We start from the raw sequence: 15,873 nt of genomic DNA, 5'->3' as shown, positions 1-15,873 counted from the left end.
CCCCTAGATCCGGTGCTGTTTATAATCAATACTACATATGGCCACGAGTAGCGTTGTTCAAAAGATTCTTCTAAGGATCACAATCTCGAATTCAGTGGCGTGATGAACAACAATTTTAGAGGCAATTGTCTCTGAGATTTCTTCTAAACAGGATGGTGGCCGTTTGGTCGAGTAGTAATTTGATTTGGTATACTAAATAGGTTAATAATGATCTGAAATCATATAATTAGTGGTATTATTATATTATAATGCGTATTATTGCATTTACGCATATCTTAAACATCAATATCTTAAACATTTAAAGGATGCTTTTGCTTTACAGGATCTTTTGGAAGGCCCCTCTCCCCCGCTACTTACTGTTATAATAATGAGTAGGTACTTGAAGTATTTATAACTTGCCTCTGGAAAATTTTTAGTTCACCATACTATTGATCTCAATTGCGGCCAATCAAATATGTATATGTATGCGTGTAAATTCTCAGTGTATAACAACGAACCCGTAAAATATGATTTCGTTTCGTGTTCGATAATGTAAAACCATATAATATGTTAATTCATTGTTTGCGCGCTGACGCTGTACGATAAGTAGGTACTTGAAAATCACTTCCTTTTCCAATTATAATATTAAACCCAGCGTGTATTACATATAATATTATATGAAACATAGCCGGTTGTTTACGTTTCTAAAGTGTATTATTGTTGGTCAGTAATATTCAGTCGGTGTGCATATTAATACGTTTAAAAAACAATACCTCACGTATGCAGCAATCTACGTATATGATTAATACCAATACCGCTCATAAAAAACACTAAAGTTTGGTTAGTTTTCAAGTTTGTAAAGATTACGTTTATTTGTATTATTTGAAATTAATAAATTTCAATAAATAAGCTTTACAATTTGTAGATATTAAACTACTAAACACTAAGGCGTTAACGATGATTGGTGTTAAAACAGGATAAAATATGACTATGAAAAAAATCATTGGTACCTACCTACCAATAGATTCTTCATAACATTAAGTAGTTAATTCATAGTCTACTCTTCGAATATTACGAAATATAATTCAAGAAATACAAAAAAAATGTTACGAGTTTAAATACTATATGCCATGTATAGTGTTCACTTACTTGCAAGCAAATCTATTCACATAATGCGTAGAAGTTAAATGTTTACATTAGTGGATGCAGCTAGCGAAAAACATACACACTGGTTTACCGAGCTCTGTGGTCTGTTGAAGAAAAAACAAACCCTTACAGGAACAGGGTGTAATAGAAGTTATTGGTTAATATTATATCATTTATATCATTTATATTTGTTATATCAATATTTTAGTTTATGTTAGATTAGTGGCGGCTGTATGCAGTATGCTGTATCAAATAACTATTAATTGTTGGTACTTATTAAATGGTCGGTGGTCATGGTTGACTATTTAGTATACCAGTTGGACGTAACAAATTAAAAAGTAAGTTAATTTGATAAGGAATTACAATATGTAATTTGAAATTTTGACGGCTAAATAAAGATGTTTTGAAAATGGCTTAGACTAGATTAGGCTGGAGTTATAGGACGTGTGTGAACACGGTTCTGTTTTTGTTACAAAAAAATGATGTACAGATTTTTAAGAAAACACATTTTTTCGGGTATAAAATAAAATAAACGTGATCAGTGTGAAATAATTTCAATTATTGTGCCAATCGATCAAGAAATAATAAATATTGCTGTGGACCAATTATTCTTGCGAGCAATCGACCGGTTCGCAAATTCTTGATAATAATAAATTAATAACGTTAATTTTAAAGTTTATTAAAACGATTGCATTCTTGTGTGTGGTATCAGCCTGGATTAATATAACTATATAAAACATAAAATACACGTCAAAAAACGTCGGTGACGACGAGAACAAATGACATCGTTTAACGCGTGCTAAAATATTTAATAGGTAAGTAAAGTACTAACGTTATTCGTCATCGCGCCAGCAAAGTACACGATATCTATTACAAGCATTTACCCCGTTTCCGATTTCTAATGGTTAGGCATTACATTAATTTACGACAGGTAAATGACAATGCACTGTATATAATATTACAATAACGTAACATTTCGATTTTACTGTTTAATGGGTTATTAATTGCCGACCATTACGGTCGTCGGCATTGCGATGACAGCACCATACGTGCACCGCATTCGTGACTTACGGGTTAGTCGCCACTCGTGCGAGCGTTTGGCAGTTTCGCTGCACTATAAAATAGGTAATAGGTATTATAATATGTTATGTAATTTTAGATTGAGGTTTATTTATGACGATAAAAAGATGTATCGTCTGTACAACTGTTACGATCAGTGTGTTGTTTGATATGTACAATATATTATGATAGACACTCGTGATGGAGCTATCGCTGCAGTTATTGTCGTTAATCGCATCGCTGTTGTGTCACCCTGTCGTTTTGGTGTCCACCCGACGGAACATCACTAGACATGTAAGTATAAATAAACTATGAATAAAAAAATCGAGTGAAATAATTGATTTTGAGTGATGGCAAATCGGCGAGTGGGTTATACATTTTTAATGCTTGGGGGTGACGAAGGTATATATATAATATATCTCATTATTATATGCGTTTTAATTGTTTTAAGTAGCACCTACGTGTGTCGTTTCCGTCTGATAATAATAATGTATTATAAAAAAGAAAATTAATAAATAATAACGCCCTTTAGGGCACAGCTGGAGTACAGATATATAGAGTAAATACGGATAACATAAAGTAAGAAATTTAGATAAAAATCTCAATTAAATACATATTAAATTGAACATAAATGTTCAACACATAATATTGATATGTATATAAATATGATTATTTTAGAACATTTTTTAAGTTGCTTGGTGGATCAAAAAACATATTAATGAAATTACTATTTATTAAAATTCTGTTTATAGGAGCATAATGACTGTAGTTTTGGTTTTTTGGTTGTACATAAAGGTATTTGCAGAGTGGAGAGTGTGGAGTGGGAAATTCAGTGGAATTTATTCTAAGAGCTCAGGACAACCAATTTGGTTATTTAACAATTTTTACAGGAAAAAAACATCGTTATTAAACCGCCTATCCGCTAGGGAATGATGATTAAGTTAATTAGCTAATTCAACCGTCGGGGAGCTAATTTTACCAAGTTTGTAGCGCATCATATGAAGAAAACGCTTTTGAATCATATCGATTTTAAAAATAAGACCAGTTCAGTAATGACTCCATATAATTTAACCATATTCAACTAATAAACAATACAATGTTTTTAAGCAAGTTGGATCTTTAAATTCACTACAGTGAGCTTACTTATGAACTACAACATAGACAATTTGCGTTCAGCTTAGAACTCATTATGTGTTGTTAGTTTTAATATTAGAATTAATTGAACTATGATTAAAATTACAGGAAAAAAAAAATTATCAGTAATTAAGCAAGATAGTATAAATATACAAAATACTGAAAATGCTCATACGTAACTTAAAAATTAAAATATAGAACAACAATTAACGCCTAATCGCTGAGAATTTTTGAAGATTTTTTTATTTTAAAAATATTATTGATTTTATTCTCTGGCCAACTAAAACAAAATTATGAAGTAAAGGAAATAAAGATTATTAATTTGTGACATTTATTGACATCGCTGTAGTATTTTATATTTTTGCATAGTTTTTGTATAGATATTATTATCATAAATTATAATTTATAATACATGTTTTAGTTTTTTAATATAAAATATTATTATTATTTTTTTAATATTATAATACTACTTTTTTATTGCATCACTGCATCAGTTAGAAAATAAATGATCAATCACTAACATTAAACTATAATAATATATTTTATATTAGGCATATTATACATGTAATAATCAAAAACTAAACACAAACATAAAAATATAATTTCCATCGTAATTCTTAAGACACACATCATTGGGAGAATTAGTTAAACATTCAATGAGATAAATGCAATTTTTTTCTCCTTTAACTATAATTTTTGATTACGCCAAATATGCATAATTATACAGCTGTTCGAATAATAATTTCTAATACCTACAATCTACATGACACATGTTATAAATGTACGTAGGCACATGGAGCCAATCTTCTATTTGACGTAGCAAAACGAAACTTAAAATGTTTGTGGTGAGAGGTGAAACAATTAGTCGGAGACAGACGACAGTTAAATATATATTCATAGTACATGTGCGGGAAATTATAGTAATTTATCGTATTATCGTTATTGCGTTTTTCAATTTTATATAAATATAATACGTAAGTACGAATCTATGAAGTCGGGTTCCTGCAATTGGTGTACTTCCAACTATTTACAGATATTCGTCACTTGTGAGTTATATGTGATATGCATGGACACTTGTCACTTGCCATGCCGGCGAACGATCCATTTCTACAGTTATATTTTGTGCGAATATAGTATTATTATTATCTATTATAATTATTTTATTTTTACAGGTGTATTTTGGTCATGGTAGCCAAAAGGTCGATGGCGGAGCGGTGGATTCCAGATGTCAACCGTGTAGTGAGATATAAACTATTATAGTATTATCCTTAAGAAGACGGCATGTTCATAAGTGGATATTTAATAATACTCGGAGACGGGGGGTTGAAAAAATAAACATGTATCAAAAACATCATAATTGTGTTATTATTAGTGTTACAGCCATTACGGGTGTACTTATTTAAAATTTTTATAAAGGTGCTTCAATCCCTTAATAACCATTTATACGAACACAAACATTTTTTTTTTTGTCTCTACCTTATATTAATACAGTAAAATCAGGTTCAGCAGAACACGTTTCATTTGTTTCAAAATTTCAAAATATGACCATGTAATTCTTGTAATTTATCATCACTTATTTATCAATATTTTAATTTTTAACCGCGTTATGAGCATTTATAAAACTGAATATATTACACACGGTAACATTCTTATTAATTATTTTACAATTTAACTTTATGTACATAAGCACATTTATTTATTTAATTACTGCTCTCGTGTTACGAGTTAGCTAACACGGAGACAGCAAATGCAGATGTGACGATCACTCGACCACATACATCTCATATCATTAAAATAGAAATGGACAACAAATATTCGGCGTTCAGCTTAGAATTTTCTTTCAAAACGCAAACATTGCGCTCTTTGAGTTTGGCAACGTGGATTTTCTAGTATACACATTATCGCATTATCTGGAAATCCGAACTAGCTTGTCATACTTATTTATTAAAACTGTTGCGTTTATTCGTATTATAATATAACGTATTGTACGTAGCGTGCGGTGTTGGATATCCCGGATCGAGGATCGTGGGCGGTAGCGAAGTCAGAGAAAACGAATATCCTTGGATGGCATCGCTATGGAATGTCAAGAAGAAGTTCTTTTGCGGTGGTTCAATCGTCACCGATCAGTACGTACTCACGGCCGCCCACTGTTTTAGGTAAGCGATTTATCAGCTGTACCAAATATGAACTACAGAGCGTGGCAAAACTCCCTCCCTAGTTTATAATATTATGTACTCTACATAGGAACTATTAGGTAAACTAGGGAGGGTATTTTGTCACACGCTGTATATTATTGGTGCGACAACCCCTAAGAGGAGGGATTTGCAATTTCTCGCCTTAAAGTATATATCCGTACCAAAGTGTATGCATATAAATAGTTATACGGAAAAAATCATGATCATTTGAAAGTCCTTTTCTTATTTTTCTATAATATTGTCTTTACAAAATAAAATATTTTTATTACCAGTAAATATAAGGTGGATATCACAACTCTTTGAGCTAATAACTTTTGATTTTCCATCCATTCAAATTATTAAATGAATCTTAACTTAAAAAATAATATATCACATAGTTATGATAAGTCTAATGTCTTAAACCACATGCAAATATCAAATCGAAACTATATCTATACAATAATAACAAATTATAATCGTGTACGCATCAAAGCGAAGTGCCGGCGACCAATTATCGGGAGATTCACGTTGTGCTCGGGCAGACCAGAAGGCCCGGCAGACTGTACACGGGCGGTCCGCACGTCATCCGTGCGTCGGTAGTGAAGATACACCACAAGTATAATCGACTGGGGGCGAACGTGCACGACAACGACATAGCGTTAGTCAAGATGGTCAGACCCGTGAAGTTTGAGCGTACCACCCAGTCCATTTGTCTGCCTATGATCAGTAAGTGAAATATTTCACAACATTTTACTGTGGAACGTTTATCGATAATATTACTTTCATATACCAACTTAAATTATTCAATAAGTTGACTTTTCTTACGGTAATTAAAATAATAGTGGATACCATATTGTACATATTTTTAATATTTGAAAAAAAGAAACTAGAGTTGTATAATATCAATTTGCTTGTACAAAGCACAAAAAATATACAGTTTTAACATAAATAATAGGTATTTATTCGATAATATTTATTCAAAACCGTGACAAATATGTATAATATTATATGACACATCCTAGGGGTGGGGGTAACTGGATCTGTGCCTACAATTGTTATGTACCAGTCTAAATGACGTTTGAATTTTACGTTTTTAATCCTATACGGAATTGAAAACTCCTCTTAAGTCCTAATGGAGTGACAAACAAAACAGTTAATTGTCCTAAGAAAAGATTTAGACTAACTACAAAATAAAAAGTAATTTTAGTGATTTCTGCAATGCTTTGTATTAAAGTTATATTATTAAATTAACTTAACTCGTATTACATTAATAGGAAATTAATAGCTTGGTATCTATAATATGATGTGAAATATAGTTATTAGTTAATGTTAAAATTCGCTATACCTTCTGCAAAGGCTACAAATCAATTATTTTCGTGTAGCTGATACAATCGAACAATACTAATTACGTATATACTAATGATTTCAATCAACCCATCTATATACTATATATTGTACTATCCAAAAGTGAAGTGATTCCGCGATTCCTACCTTTTTATTTTCTTGGTGCCTCGACACAAACCGTTTAACTTCGTCACGATTGTATGATCTACGCTCTACGCAGGATACGACTACGGCGGGCTAACCGCGGCCGTGGCCGGTTGGGGGCAGTTGAGCGAATTTAGCAGCACGTCGCTTAGCCTCAGACACGCCACGCTTCCCGTTTGGACCGAAAAGGAATGTGCCGCCGTACCCGAGATCGAGAAAACGGGATACACGCCCAACATGATGTGCGCCGGGTTTCAGGAAGGAGGAGTGGATTCGTGTCAGGTACCTATTATACATGGCTGTATGTATAAACAAAACAGTTAATAATATTAATATATATATATATATAAATCAATAATAGGTAGGTTATGGTGTGAACCTAATAAATGATATTATATAATTAATATAACGTATAAGGATACACGGAATACAGGCTGCTGCAGACATTTGGAGGTGCATCAGTCACAGTGTATTTACTTGGAAAACTTTTGTACGGCGAATCGGCTAAAACCTAACCTTTTTATAGTGCTTGGCGTTTTGAGAATCAAATATTATGATACGTATTATTAGCAAAGGTGAAAGGATCCGGTTAAGTCTAAAGCTCGTCTCTACTACACCGTGTCGTGTCGTATTTTATATAGGTAACAAAATGTCGGTATAACATGTAAATGTAAGACTAACGAGTTGATAACCAGTAGAGTATAATATTCAAAATTATACGATAGGCACGGTACATGCGTGTATATAGTAGTCAATGGTCATATAACGGGAACCTGACTTTATTTGGAGATTGATTGATAATATAAACACAATATAAACGAATAAAATATATAAATGAGGTCTGAAGGACGGTGTTTATAATTTTTGAGTCGATTGCCAAAAAAAATAATATAGTTATTATTTAATATTTTAATACTTATTAATAAAATAATAACTAATTAAATACGGATATATACGTGTGCATTTTACTGCAATTGATTTTTTTCTCGTTAATTATTATTGTAATATTATTGTTGTTAAATTCCTCGACTTACAGACTATCAATAATAGACTATACCACTGGTTTATATTTGTAAATGAAATTAGTCATCTCATCCTATGCTGTACCTACTTATTATGTATAGCACTATAGCCAGTATTAAAATATGACGTACATAAGATAACAAAAGAAAAATCCAATAACAACTAGCCTTATATATCTGAATCTGTGGGAACTGAAATCATTAACTCTTAGGTCAAGTGGACGTTTGATATGCGGTGGTTTTATCGTAAAGCCGCTGCTGTCAAAAATTGACCAATCTCGAGGTCTCTGTAACCTATATATGCCTTTGCACATTGGTCACAAGAGATTGAACAATAATCCTTTTATAGGGCGACAGCGGTGGACCTTTGATGCTTTATGATAATAGCGAAAAATTAACAGTGGCAGGTGAGCTTAAAGCAATATTATTTTATAATATCTAATGTCCACAACAGGTGAATACGTTGGTGGTCGTGTAAAATTATTCATTTTCCAGGAATCGTATCTTGGGGTATCGGGTGCGGAGCTCCAAAACTTCCTGGAGTGTACACGAGGGTTGACAAATATCTGGGATGGATAATGAGAAACACGAAGGATAGTTGCCACTGCACAAACTGAATCCATTTTTCATGACTGTTGTTTATGCCCACTGTAATAAAAATGCGAGTTTCTATTGTTTAAATGATATAATACATTTTAATATATTATTTATGTACATACTTAAATAGTAGATTAGTACGTATAATATAATACGAGCTGACTAACACACGACTTTGTCTGGAATGAACATCATTATTATCCATTCACACAAGGGAAAAAAAATAATAAAAATAACTGGGCAAGTCAGTTAGCTGTGTGCCTGTTTTATCATTGAGTAAAATGCTATCGAACGTTATCATTTTTGGTCGAACGATTGAGAACACTTAAAATTAATAAAGAATTTACCGCTGACCCCCAAAAAAATCCAAAAATAATACGATTGAGAACGAATTTACGTGCAATAATTGCCATATCATTTGTTTAGCTATTAAACGATTCAGTAATATAAACATGAAATAAATATTCTTAAAAAAGTCAATGATTATAATAATCTTATACAAATACACGGGTATCTGTCATCTAATAAATACAATTATTCGATACAGTATCCATGACTATACCTCATAAATTACGAACTATAAAAATGTGTGATATATATCATGCATAAAAAAATGTAAAATATTTAGGTAGTAAAAATGTATAAAAAATGTAATAATATGACATGTGTAAAGACAAACGAGTACCTATATCATATCGAACCTGGTATTTAAGTTACTAATACATCCGGTTAATCCAATAAACATCAACACATTATCGTGCTCAAATTATCGTTCGACAATAATTATTAAATTCGGCAACATTGGAAAAAAAATCAAAAAATCGAGCGTTCTCAATCGTGTTAGGTACATATCTAAACGTGTCTCAACGGAAATCACGGATGTAGATAGTAGATACTGGTACCTACCTACTATTTAAGACTATGGCTCACGGCAAAGGGAAAGTGTCGCCTCTATTTCTTTGGATATTCATACTTTATTTATTTATTTCGCCTACCCATATTAATATATTACTATTATTTATTAATTATTAGTAATATATTTTATAAGATTTTGAGTGGAGCGATGAGTCGATGAGTATATTTATTTTACAATGATATGTTTCTTATGTATATATACACGATACGTAGTCGATGAAAAGCTTTGACTTTCAGAAATGAGAGTGGTTCCTGGTAGAAAGTTGAATTTAGTTTGACTTTGAAGAAGTCAAAATCAGAAAATCCCAGTACTTTTTTAATAATTGGGGAAAATTGAAAAAAAAAAACGAGAATTTTTATGTTAATCCAATTTTGACGAAATCGATTTTGGTTTTTTGATGTACATAATTCGAGAACAAATAAGTTAAAACCGTAGATGATAGAATTTTTCACCAAATTTTTATATAATTATTTTCTACTCATGACAAAATGATTTAAAATTTATAAAATATTTTGACTTTTTTGAACTATTATTAGAAATTTTTTTCCTATAAATGCCGATTAAAAATTATTCGCTGGGTAGAAATACTTGAAAATTTAATACAAAGCTCTTAACTTGGAAGAAATTTCTATTTTAAACGATAAATAACGATGTTAATTATTTTGTTCTAATAATTTAAAATCATTATTCATGGAAACTTAAAACTTTTAACGTAGGTCGTACTGGTCGTAGGTATGTTGTATTATTAGGTACATAAACTGTATTATACGTACATAATGCTATTTTTGATTTATTTTATAATATTATTATAGTTATTTACTTATTATTATTAAAAAAAAAAAAAAACATTACAATTGTAGAAAATTAAATTTAAAAACATTTTTGAATTAATCATCTTTCTTTATGGACCATTAAATGCTAAATGTTTTGGTGCTATTAAAATTGTAGGCACCTGCCTAATCCATATTCTTAACTAACAATATTATCAAAATTGTTTTCTTTACTAAAATATTTGTAAAAACCAAAAAGAATTTGGATGTTATTGTATTATTATAGTTAGCAGTAAACTATCTATTCAAAGTAATAAAATACAGTCGATTGGTATTATTACTTTTTAGTGTATCATAATTAATATTTCTTATGCTACTACCATAGTATAAATGAAATTTCATTTATTTTGTGCTACTACTAGGTATCTACTATACTGAGTAGTGAGTACTCTACTTTAATAACTTCTATAGATACTATATTATATGACTACTATTGTATATTTGTATACTTAGCCACTTAGGTAGGTAAATATACTTTTTATAATAAAAATATAATTTATGATCATCAAATAAATCGCTATTATTTTATATCTAACTCTTACTGCGTTTAGTGATGAAAGTGAGTATTACCTATGAACGCACTATAAGAGTATCAATACTCAATAATCAACTTATAAACAAAAACTTCATTACAGTAGACAATACTTTAAATACCTACCTAAGAAAATATAAACAATTACTTATATTAAATTTATGAAATGAGAAGTTATTTAAATTATGAATGAAGCATATCTAGAAGACATATACATATATGTTCATGCTCTCAAGATTGTTATTTTTTTAGTGAGGGGTTATTTTAGTTTTTATGATAATAATATGGTTTGCAACATGAAACTATCCCTCAATTTTTGTCCCATCTACTTCAAAATATATTAATTATATATGTCATATTATTTAATAATTGTTAAGTGATGTAAAGAAAATTTATGTTAAGTTTTGTATTAAATTTTCAAAATTTTTAACTTATAAATAAATATTTTATCAACATGTATCAAAAAAGTCAAGTCTATAACAATAGCTGCAATATGTTAAAAATTATATTATGACCAAAAAAAAGTTAATATAAATTTTGATGAAAAATTTCAAATATCTATGATTAATATTTAAATTATAAAAATATTATCAACATTTATAATGTTGAGTAATTTATATTTTCAATTTTGTCAGATATTTTTTTTAGTTTTTTACTTTACCCGCAAATTACAAGCTAGATCTAATTTACTAATAGAAATTCCCTTTAAAATTGTAGTTTGATTATTTCTACTTCAGAATGCGACGAGAAACTTAAGTCTAAAATCAATACTATATCAATAATCAATGTATACATATTACATATATTATTGTGAAATAATTTCATTTATTGGAACACTCAAAATTTAAAAACGACTAATTGATGAATGACTATGAATGTTCTATTAGTTTATAACATAAATGTAATTAATTTTTTTTTATAAACCTTCATTTTTGGTTTTGAAATTAACAAAAAATTTATTGTAGGAAATTGAGTATATTTATTAAGATTTGGAATGAAAGTATAACAGATATGTTCATATTATATAACAAGTGTTTCAATTTGGAAGGATAAAGATGACTACTGTGTTTGGAATGATTAATTTTAATTTGTAGGAGTACATTAAGAACAAACATAAATAAGTGATCATTTTACTTATATATATTTATATATTAAGTATATTATGTGTATAAAATGTTCTTATTTTTTTGTTAAATAAACAAGACAAAACTATATTTTTATTACAAATTTAAGTATTTATGTCACTTTTTTTTGGACAGTTAAAAAGTTAAGATCAACAGTTTGTAATGTTTATAATTAATATCAAAATAAAAACTAAAGGTTCCTAAAAAAGTTGTAAAATTTATATATACATGTTGTAATCACAGAGTTTTTTCTAACTTATTAAAATATATCCCATTACATATTCAACAATTGTTATAGGAAATTCTTCAATCAACAACCACTCAACATCACAACATTGAGAGTCTACAACTAATTTTGTTTTCACAATAGAAATCACTAATCACTATTTCATCAAAATACAGTCGATCCGTCATCAGTCTCTACTTTTGAATAACTAGCCGTATTTGGTCGTCTTCGGTGGTTTGTACTTCGCCGCCCTTCAATTAAAAGCGCAATTATCTGAAATAAGATAGTATAAGATAATCTTATTGTTAAATAAGAATAAATTGAAGAAAGAGATGAAAACATTAATATAAACATTTTTATTTGTAATACAATATGTCATGTCATGTATTTTTGTTTATTTGTTTTTTAATTTTTTTTTTTCAATTCACAGAAAATAGAAATGAATTCAAATTGAAAAATATAGTTTTAAAAATTGTATGCTTACTTTTTTCTTATTGTATAAAGCTAAATAAAATAGCATTGATAGTATAGTCATTATGCTGAAGTAGAAAAGGAAATGTGAGTCTTCTGTATCGCCAAACCCATGATTTGTAAATATAGGTTTTGGACCTAATCTTGATACACTTTCTTTAGTTTCTGCAAAATCATGATATATACATTATTTTTATTTTAAAAAGTAATATAATAAAAGTATGAACAAAATATTAATTTTCAGTTTGAAAAAAAATATTATGTTTACCTGTTTGGTGTATGGTACCGTCGTCCTCTTTAGGATAATCAACACTAGATTCTAAAATAAATAACATGTTTAATATTATATAATAAATATTACATAAAATCGGAGATAGTTTTAGAGTTATGGATGATAGGTACTAACTTGAATTAGGTTTCGAATCAATTGGAGTTTGGGTCTCTGTTTCTTCAACTGGTTTTTCATCTTCAACAGTAGTTTCATCATCATCAAAGTTTATATTATCCTTTGGTATTTCTGAACGAAGTTCCTCATCATTATTATTATTATCATTATTGACTTCAACTATTTTTTGAATATTGTCTACCTAAATAATATTTTAATCAATTATTGATATCACTTATTAAAATATAATAATATATTATGTAGTTATACATCAATAGGTAACAAGAAACAGCAGGATAACGAGTTATACAAAAATATTCACTTTTAAAAAACAGTATCCAAATACATCTTGTTTCAATAAAGCATTGATAAAATTGTATTTCACTGATACACATTGTTTGGAGTAAAATTTGATATAGGGTCATTAGTAGTAATTTTTTTTATGTTAAGTTGTCACTGGATTATTTGTTTTCTGTCTGACCCATGTGTAACATAGACAAAACATATTAAATCAATTTTTATTTCTAGCATTGAATTAAATAACTATGGAATTAAATCACTTATTGTAAAAATTATAAAGAATTGTATTTTTGAGGGTTTAACATACGTTGTTTAAATATTTTCTTAAAAAATTTAACATATAATTAAATTTATAATTATTATTATATAATTAAAGTCAAAATGTATGCTCAGATAGTAAGTAAAATATAAAATCAAACTTAAAATGTATTATACTCTCTAATTTAACTTTGAGATTACTCAAAAACCATAAAAGATTTTGAATAAATGTGTTTAGAACATGAATTTGAGAGAAAACAAATATTGCACTAATATAATAAGGAGGAAAGAAGGTAACTACTCTGCTGTACATGAAGTGTCGAATGTATTTCCAAGTTATTAAAAAGTATGTATTAAAATTGAATTCTAAGATAAATTATTGCAAACAAAAACAATTTTGAGCGAAAATAATCGATCAGCCTATGTTACTAAGTTTATCTTATGATATATTTATATTGTTATTATAGTTATTTATTTATTATTAATATAGTAGGTTGAATTAATTTCTGTCAAAAACATCGCACTTGGAAATATCATATACATGTTAAAAATTTGAAGTTCCTACAAATATTTTTAAGAAAAAAAAATACATATTATATGTTAACCTTTTAAAGTTTCAGGTAAAATAATATGTAACTATTTTAAACAGTAGTCATAAAAACTAAAATAATGCTAATAATTAGGTACATACATTATATCCATAAAATTATTAGTTTATTTTAGAAAATGTGATGTTATGAATAGTTGATTTGGCTTTAAAACACAGTAAATTAAATAAAAATATTTTATTAAAACAAAGCTATATATTATATACAGAATACAATACAACTTTTAATAAAAATTTTTTAATAGAATGGTATAACTTTAAATTATTCCATTTCAAAAGTAAAAATAATTTATTAAATACAACTATAATAAAATACACCTGCAAGCTTAATGATTAGAAATTTCATAAGATGGGGTTATTTTTTACAAATCTTTAAAAATAATATACTTAATATACTTACAGTTTTTTCAATTTCAAGAGATTTATCAATTTTAACTTGAGGTAGGTCCTCAGGGGTTTTCAGTTCTGCAACAACGACACTAGGAACAACGGGTTCTTTAAGGTTTTTTGATGGATTCTCAATATTTTTTTTTATAGCTAAAAGCAAATTAAATACAGAATTGTACATTTATAGTGTACCTTATAATATTACTTACATTTATTAGATTTTTCTAAACCGCCATTGATGAACAGTAACACCTCTACATTTAAAAATTTACAGTATGTATGCAATTCATTCTTTAAGTTATAACAGACCTTATTCCATTTGTCTATACTGTTCAACGGATCCATTAATAACTTCATTGATTCGGAGTTTTTGGTCATGTTTGTCCACATATTATACATGCTTTCATCATTAAATTTGTGATTATTAGTTATTAATTTTGCAGCTTCAAAGTCTGTGGCATTTATGAGACCATATTCAAATTCATTGCTAATATTGTAAATTACCGTACAAAAACACGGAAAAGTGTATTCATTTTCTACCCTTGTAAAATTTTTGACATCCAGTAACGGAAAATTGCAAAAATTGTCAAGATTCAAATCTTTGAAGTAGTTTACCAAATTGACTTTTCCAGATGACATCATAAGTTGACTAATAGTTTTCTCAGTTGGTGCCGTCGACACATTCCAAATTTGCAATGTGACGACGATCAGTCCAGCGAGTATCAACCGTCTCCCGACTGTGACCATGTTATTGTTTCACTATTATTTTTCGTTTAGTCGTCCAAACGTACTCGATCTCACATCATAGACAAGTAAGCACAGAGTTCCAAAAAATTAAACAATGCCAAACACAAACGGAAATCTATGAGGACAAGTTCATCACACTCCACAAATCCAATGTCAACTAGTAATAATTAAATTCTGAGTCGTGAGTCATAAATTTACTTGAAAAAAAAAAAAAAACCTGTACAAATACGGTTACCTACCGAGTTAGGTAAAAAATACAAAACACACAACTCTCAACAGTACAACACAGTTACACACAACAATAAACTGAATAAACTGGAATGCCGAATATTTTATATTATCATATTGAAGTTACTGAAGTTGGTAGCAGCGCTCATCGGTCTTGTTATCAGTATTTATTTTTGTTTTTACGTTCATGCTAGTAAACATAACCTTTAATCATCTGGACGGACAAAACTCTTACGACGGGCGACATTTCAATATTCGATAAT

At 28.9% G+C, this 15,873-nt stretch overlaps 2 protein-coding genes across 4 annotated transcripts; one reads left to right on the top strand and one right to left on the bottom strand.

Moving 5' to 3' along the window:
* The first annotated feature begins 1,048 nt into the window (after window positions 1–1,048).
* On the top strand, window positions 1,049–8,991 carry LOC113547883 (transmembrane protease serine 9-like). 3 transcript variants are annotated; one of them, XM_026948446.1, is made up of 9 exons: window positions 1,049–1,282; window positions 1,334–1,463; window positions 2,285–2,478; window positions 4,491–4,557; window positions 5,312–5,474; window positions 5,986–6,218; window positions 7,057–7,262; window positions 8,352–8,409; window positions 8,498–8,991. In XM_026948446.1, the coding sequence occupies exons 3-9, from the start codon at window positions 2,386–2,388 to the stop codon at window positions 8,617–8,619; spliced, it is 942 nt and encodes a 313-aa protein (XP_026804247.1). In that variant the 5' UTR covers window positions 1,049–1,282; window positions 1,334–1,463; window positions 2,285–2,385; the 3' UTR covers window positions 8,620–8,991. The 3 variants fall into 3 exon arrangements, with proteins under 3 accessions (XP_026804247.1, XP_026804250.1, XP_026804248.1); XM_026948449.1 differs by lacking the exon at window positions 1,049–1,282 and having other exon boundaries at window positions 1,296–1,463; XM_026948447.1 differs by lacking the exons at window positions 1,049–1,282; window positions 1,334–1,463 and adding an exon at window positions 2,147–2,198.
* A 3,007-nt stretch (window positions 8,992–11,998) lies between these two features.
* On the bottom strand, window positions 11,999–15,647 carry LOC113548149. Its single transcript, XM_026948871.1, has 6 exons — window positions 14,845–15,647; window positions 14,649–14,785; window positions 13,105–13,285; window positions 12,967–13,017; window positions 12,712–12,863; window positions 11,999–12,500 (listed from the first exon to the last, which is right to left on the bottom strand). The coding sequence occupies exons 1-6, from the start codon at window positions 15,380–15,382 to the stop codon at window positions 12,393–12,395; spliced, it is 1,167 nt and encodes a 388-aa protein (XP_026804672.1). The 5' UTR covers window positions 15,383–15,647; the 3' UTR covers window positions 11,999–12,392.
* Window positions 15,648–15,873: the final 226 nt, after the last annotated feature.

The sequence above is a fragment of the Rhopalosiphum maidis genome, chromosome 1 (assembly GCF_003676215.2).
Source record: "Rhopalosiphum maidis isolate BTI-1 chromosome 1, ASM367621v3, whole genome shotgun sequence".
Taxonomy (NCBI): domain Eukaryota; kingdom Metazoa; phylum Arthropoda; class Insecta; order Hemiptera; family Aphididae; genus Rhopalosiphum; species Rhopalosiphum maidis.
Note: the sequence above shows the minus strand (reverse complement) of the source record. Positions and strands in the feature narration are given on the sequence as shown.

Excerpts from the sequence above, each read along its gene's own strand:
- LOC113547883 (XM_026948446.1), top strand. The coding sequence starts at position 2,386 with ATGGAGCTATCGCTGCAGTTATTGTCGTTAATCGCATCGCTGTTGTGT. Across the intron at positions 6,219-7,056 it reads CATTTGTCTGCCTATGATCA|GATACGACTACGGCGGGCTA; the intron begins GTAAGTGAAATA and ends CGCTCTACGCAG. Across the intron at positions 7,263-8,351 it reads GAGGAGTGGATTCGTGTCAG|GGCGACAGCGGTGGACCTTT; the intron begins GTACCTATTATA and ends ATCCTTTTATAG.
- LOC113548149 (XM_026948871.1), bottom strand. The coding sequence starts at position 15,382 with ATGGTCACAGTCGGGAGACGGTTGATACTCGCTGGACTGATCGTCGTC. Across the intron at positions 12,864-12,966 it reads CGGTACCATACACCAAACAG|AAACTAAAGAAAGTGTATCA; the intron begins GTAAACATAATA and ends ATGATTTTGCAG. Across the intron at positions 12,501-12,711 it reads CTTTATACAATAAGAAAAAA|ATAATTGCGCTTTTAATTGA; the intron begins GTAAGCATACAA and ends ATCTTATTTCAG.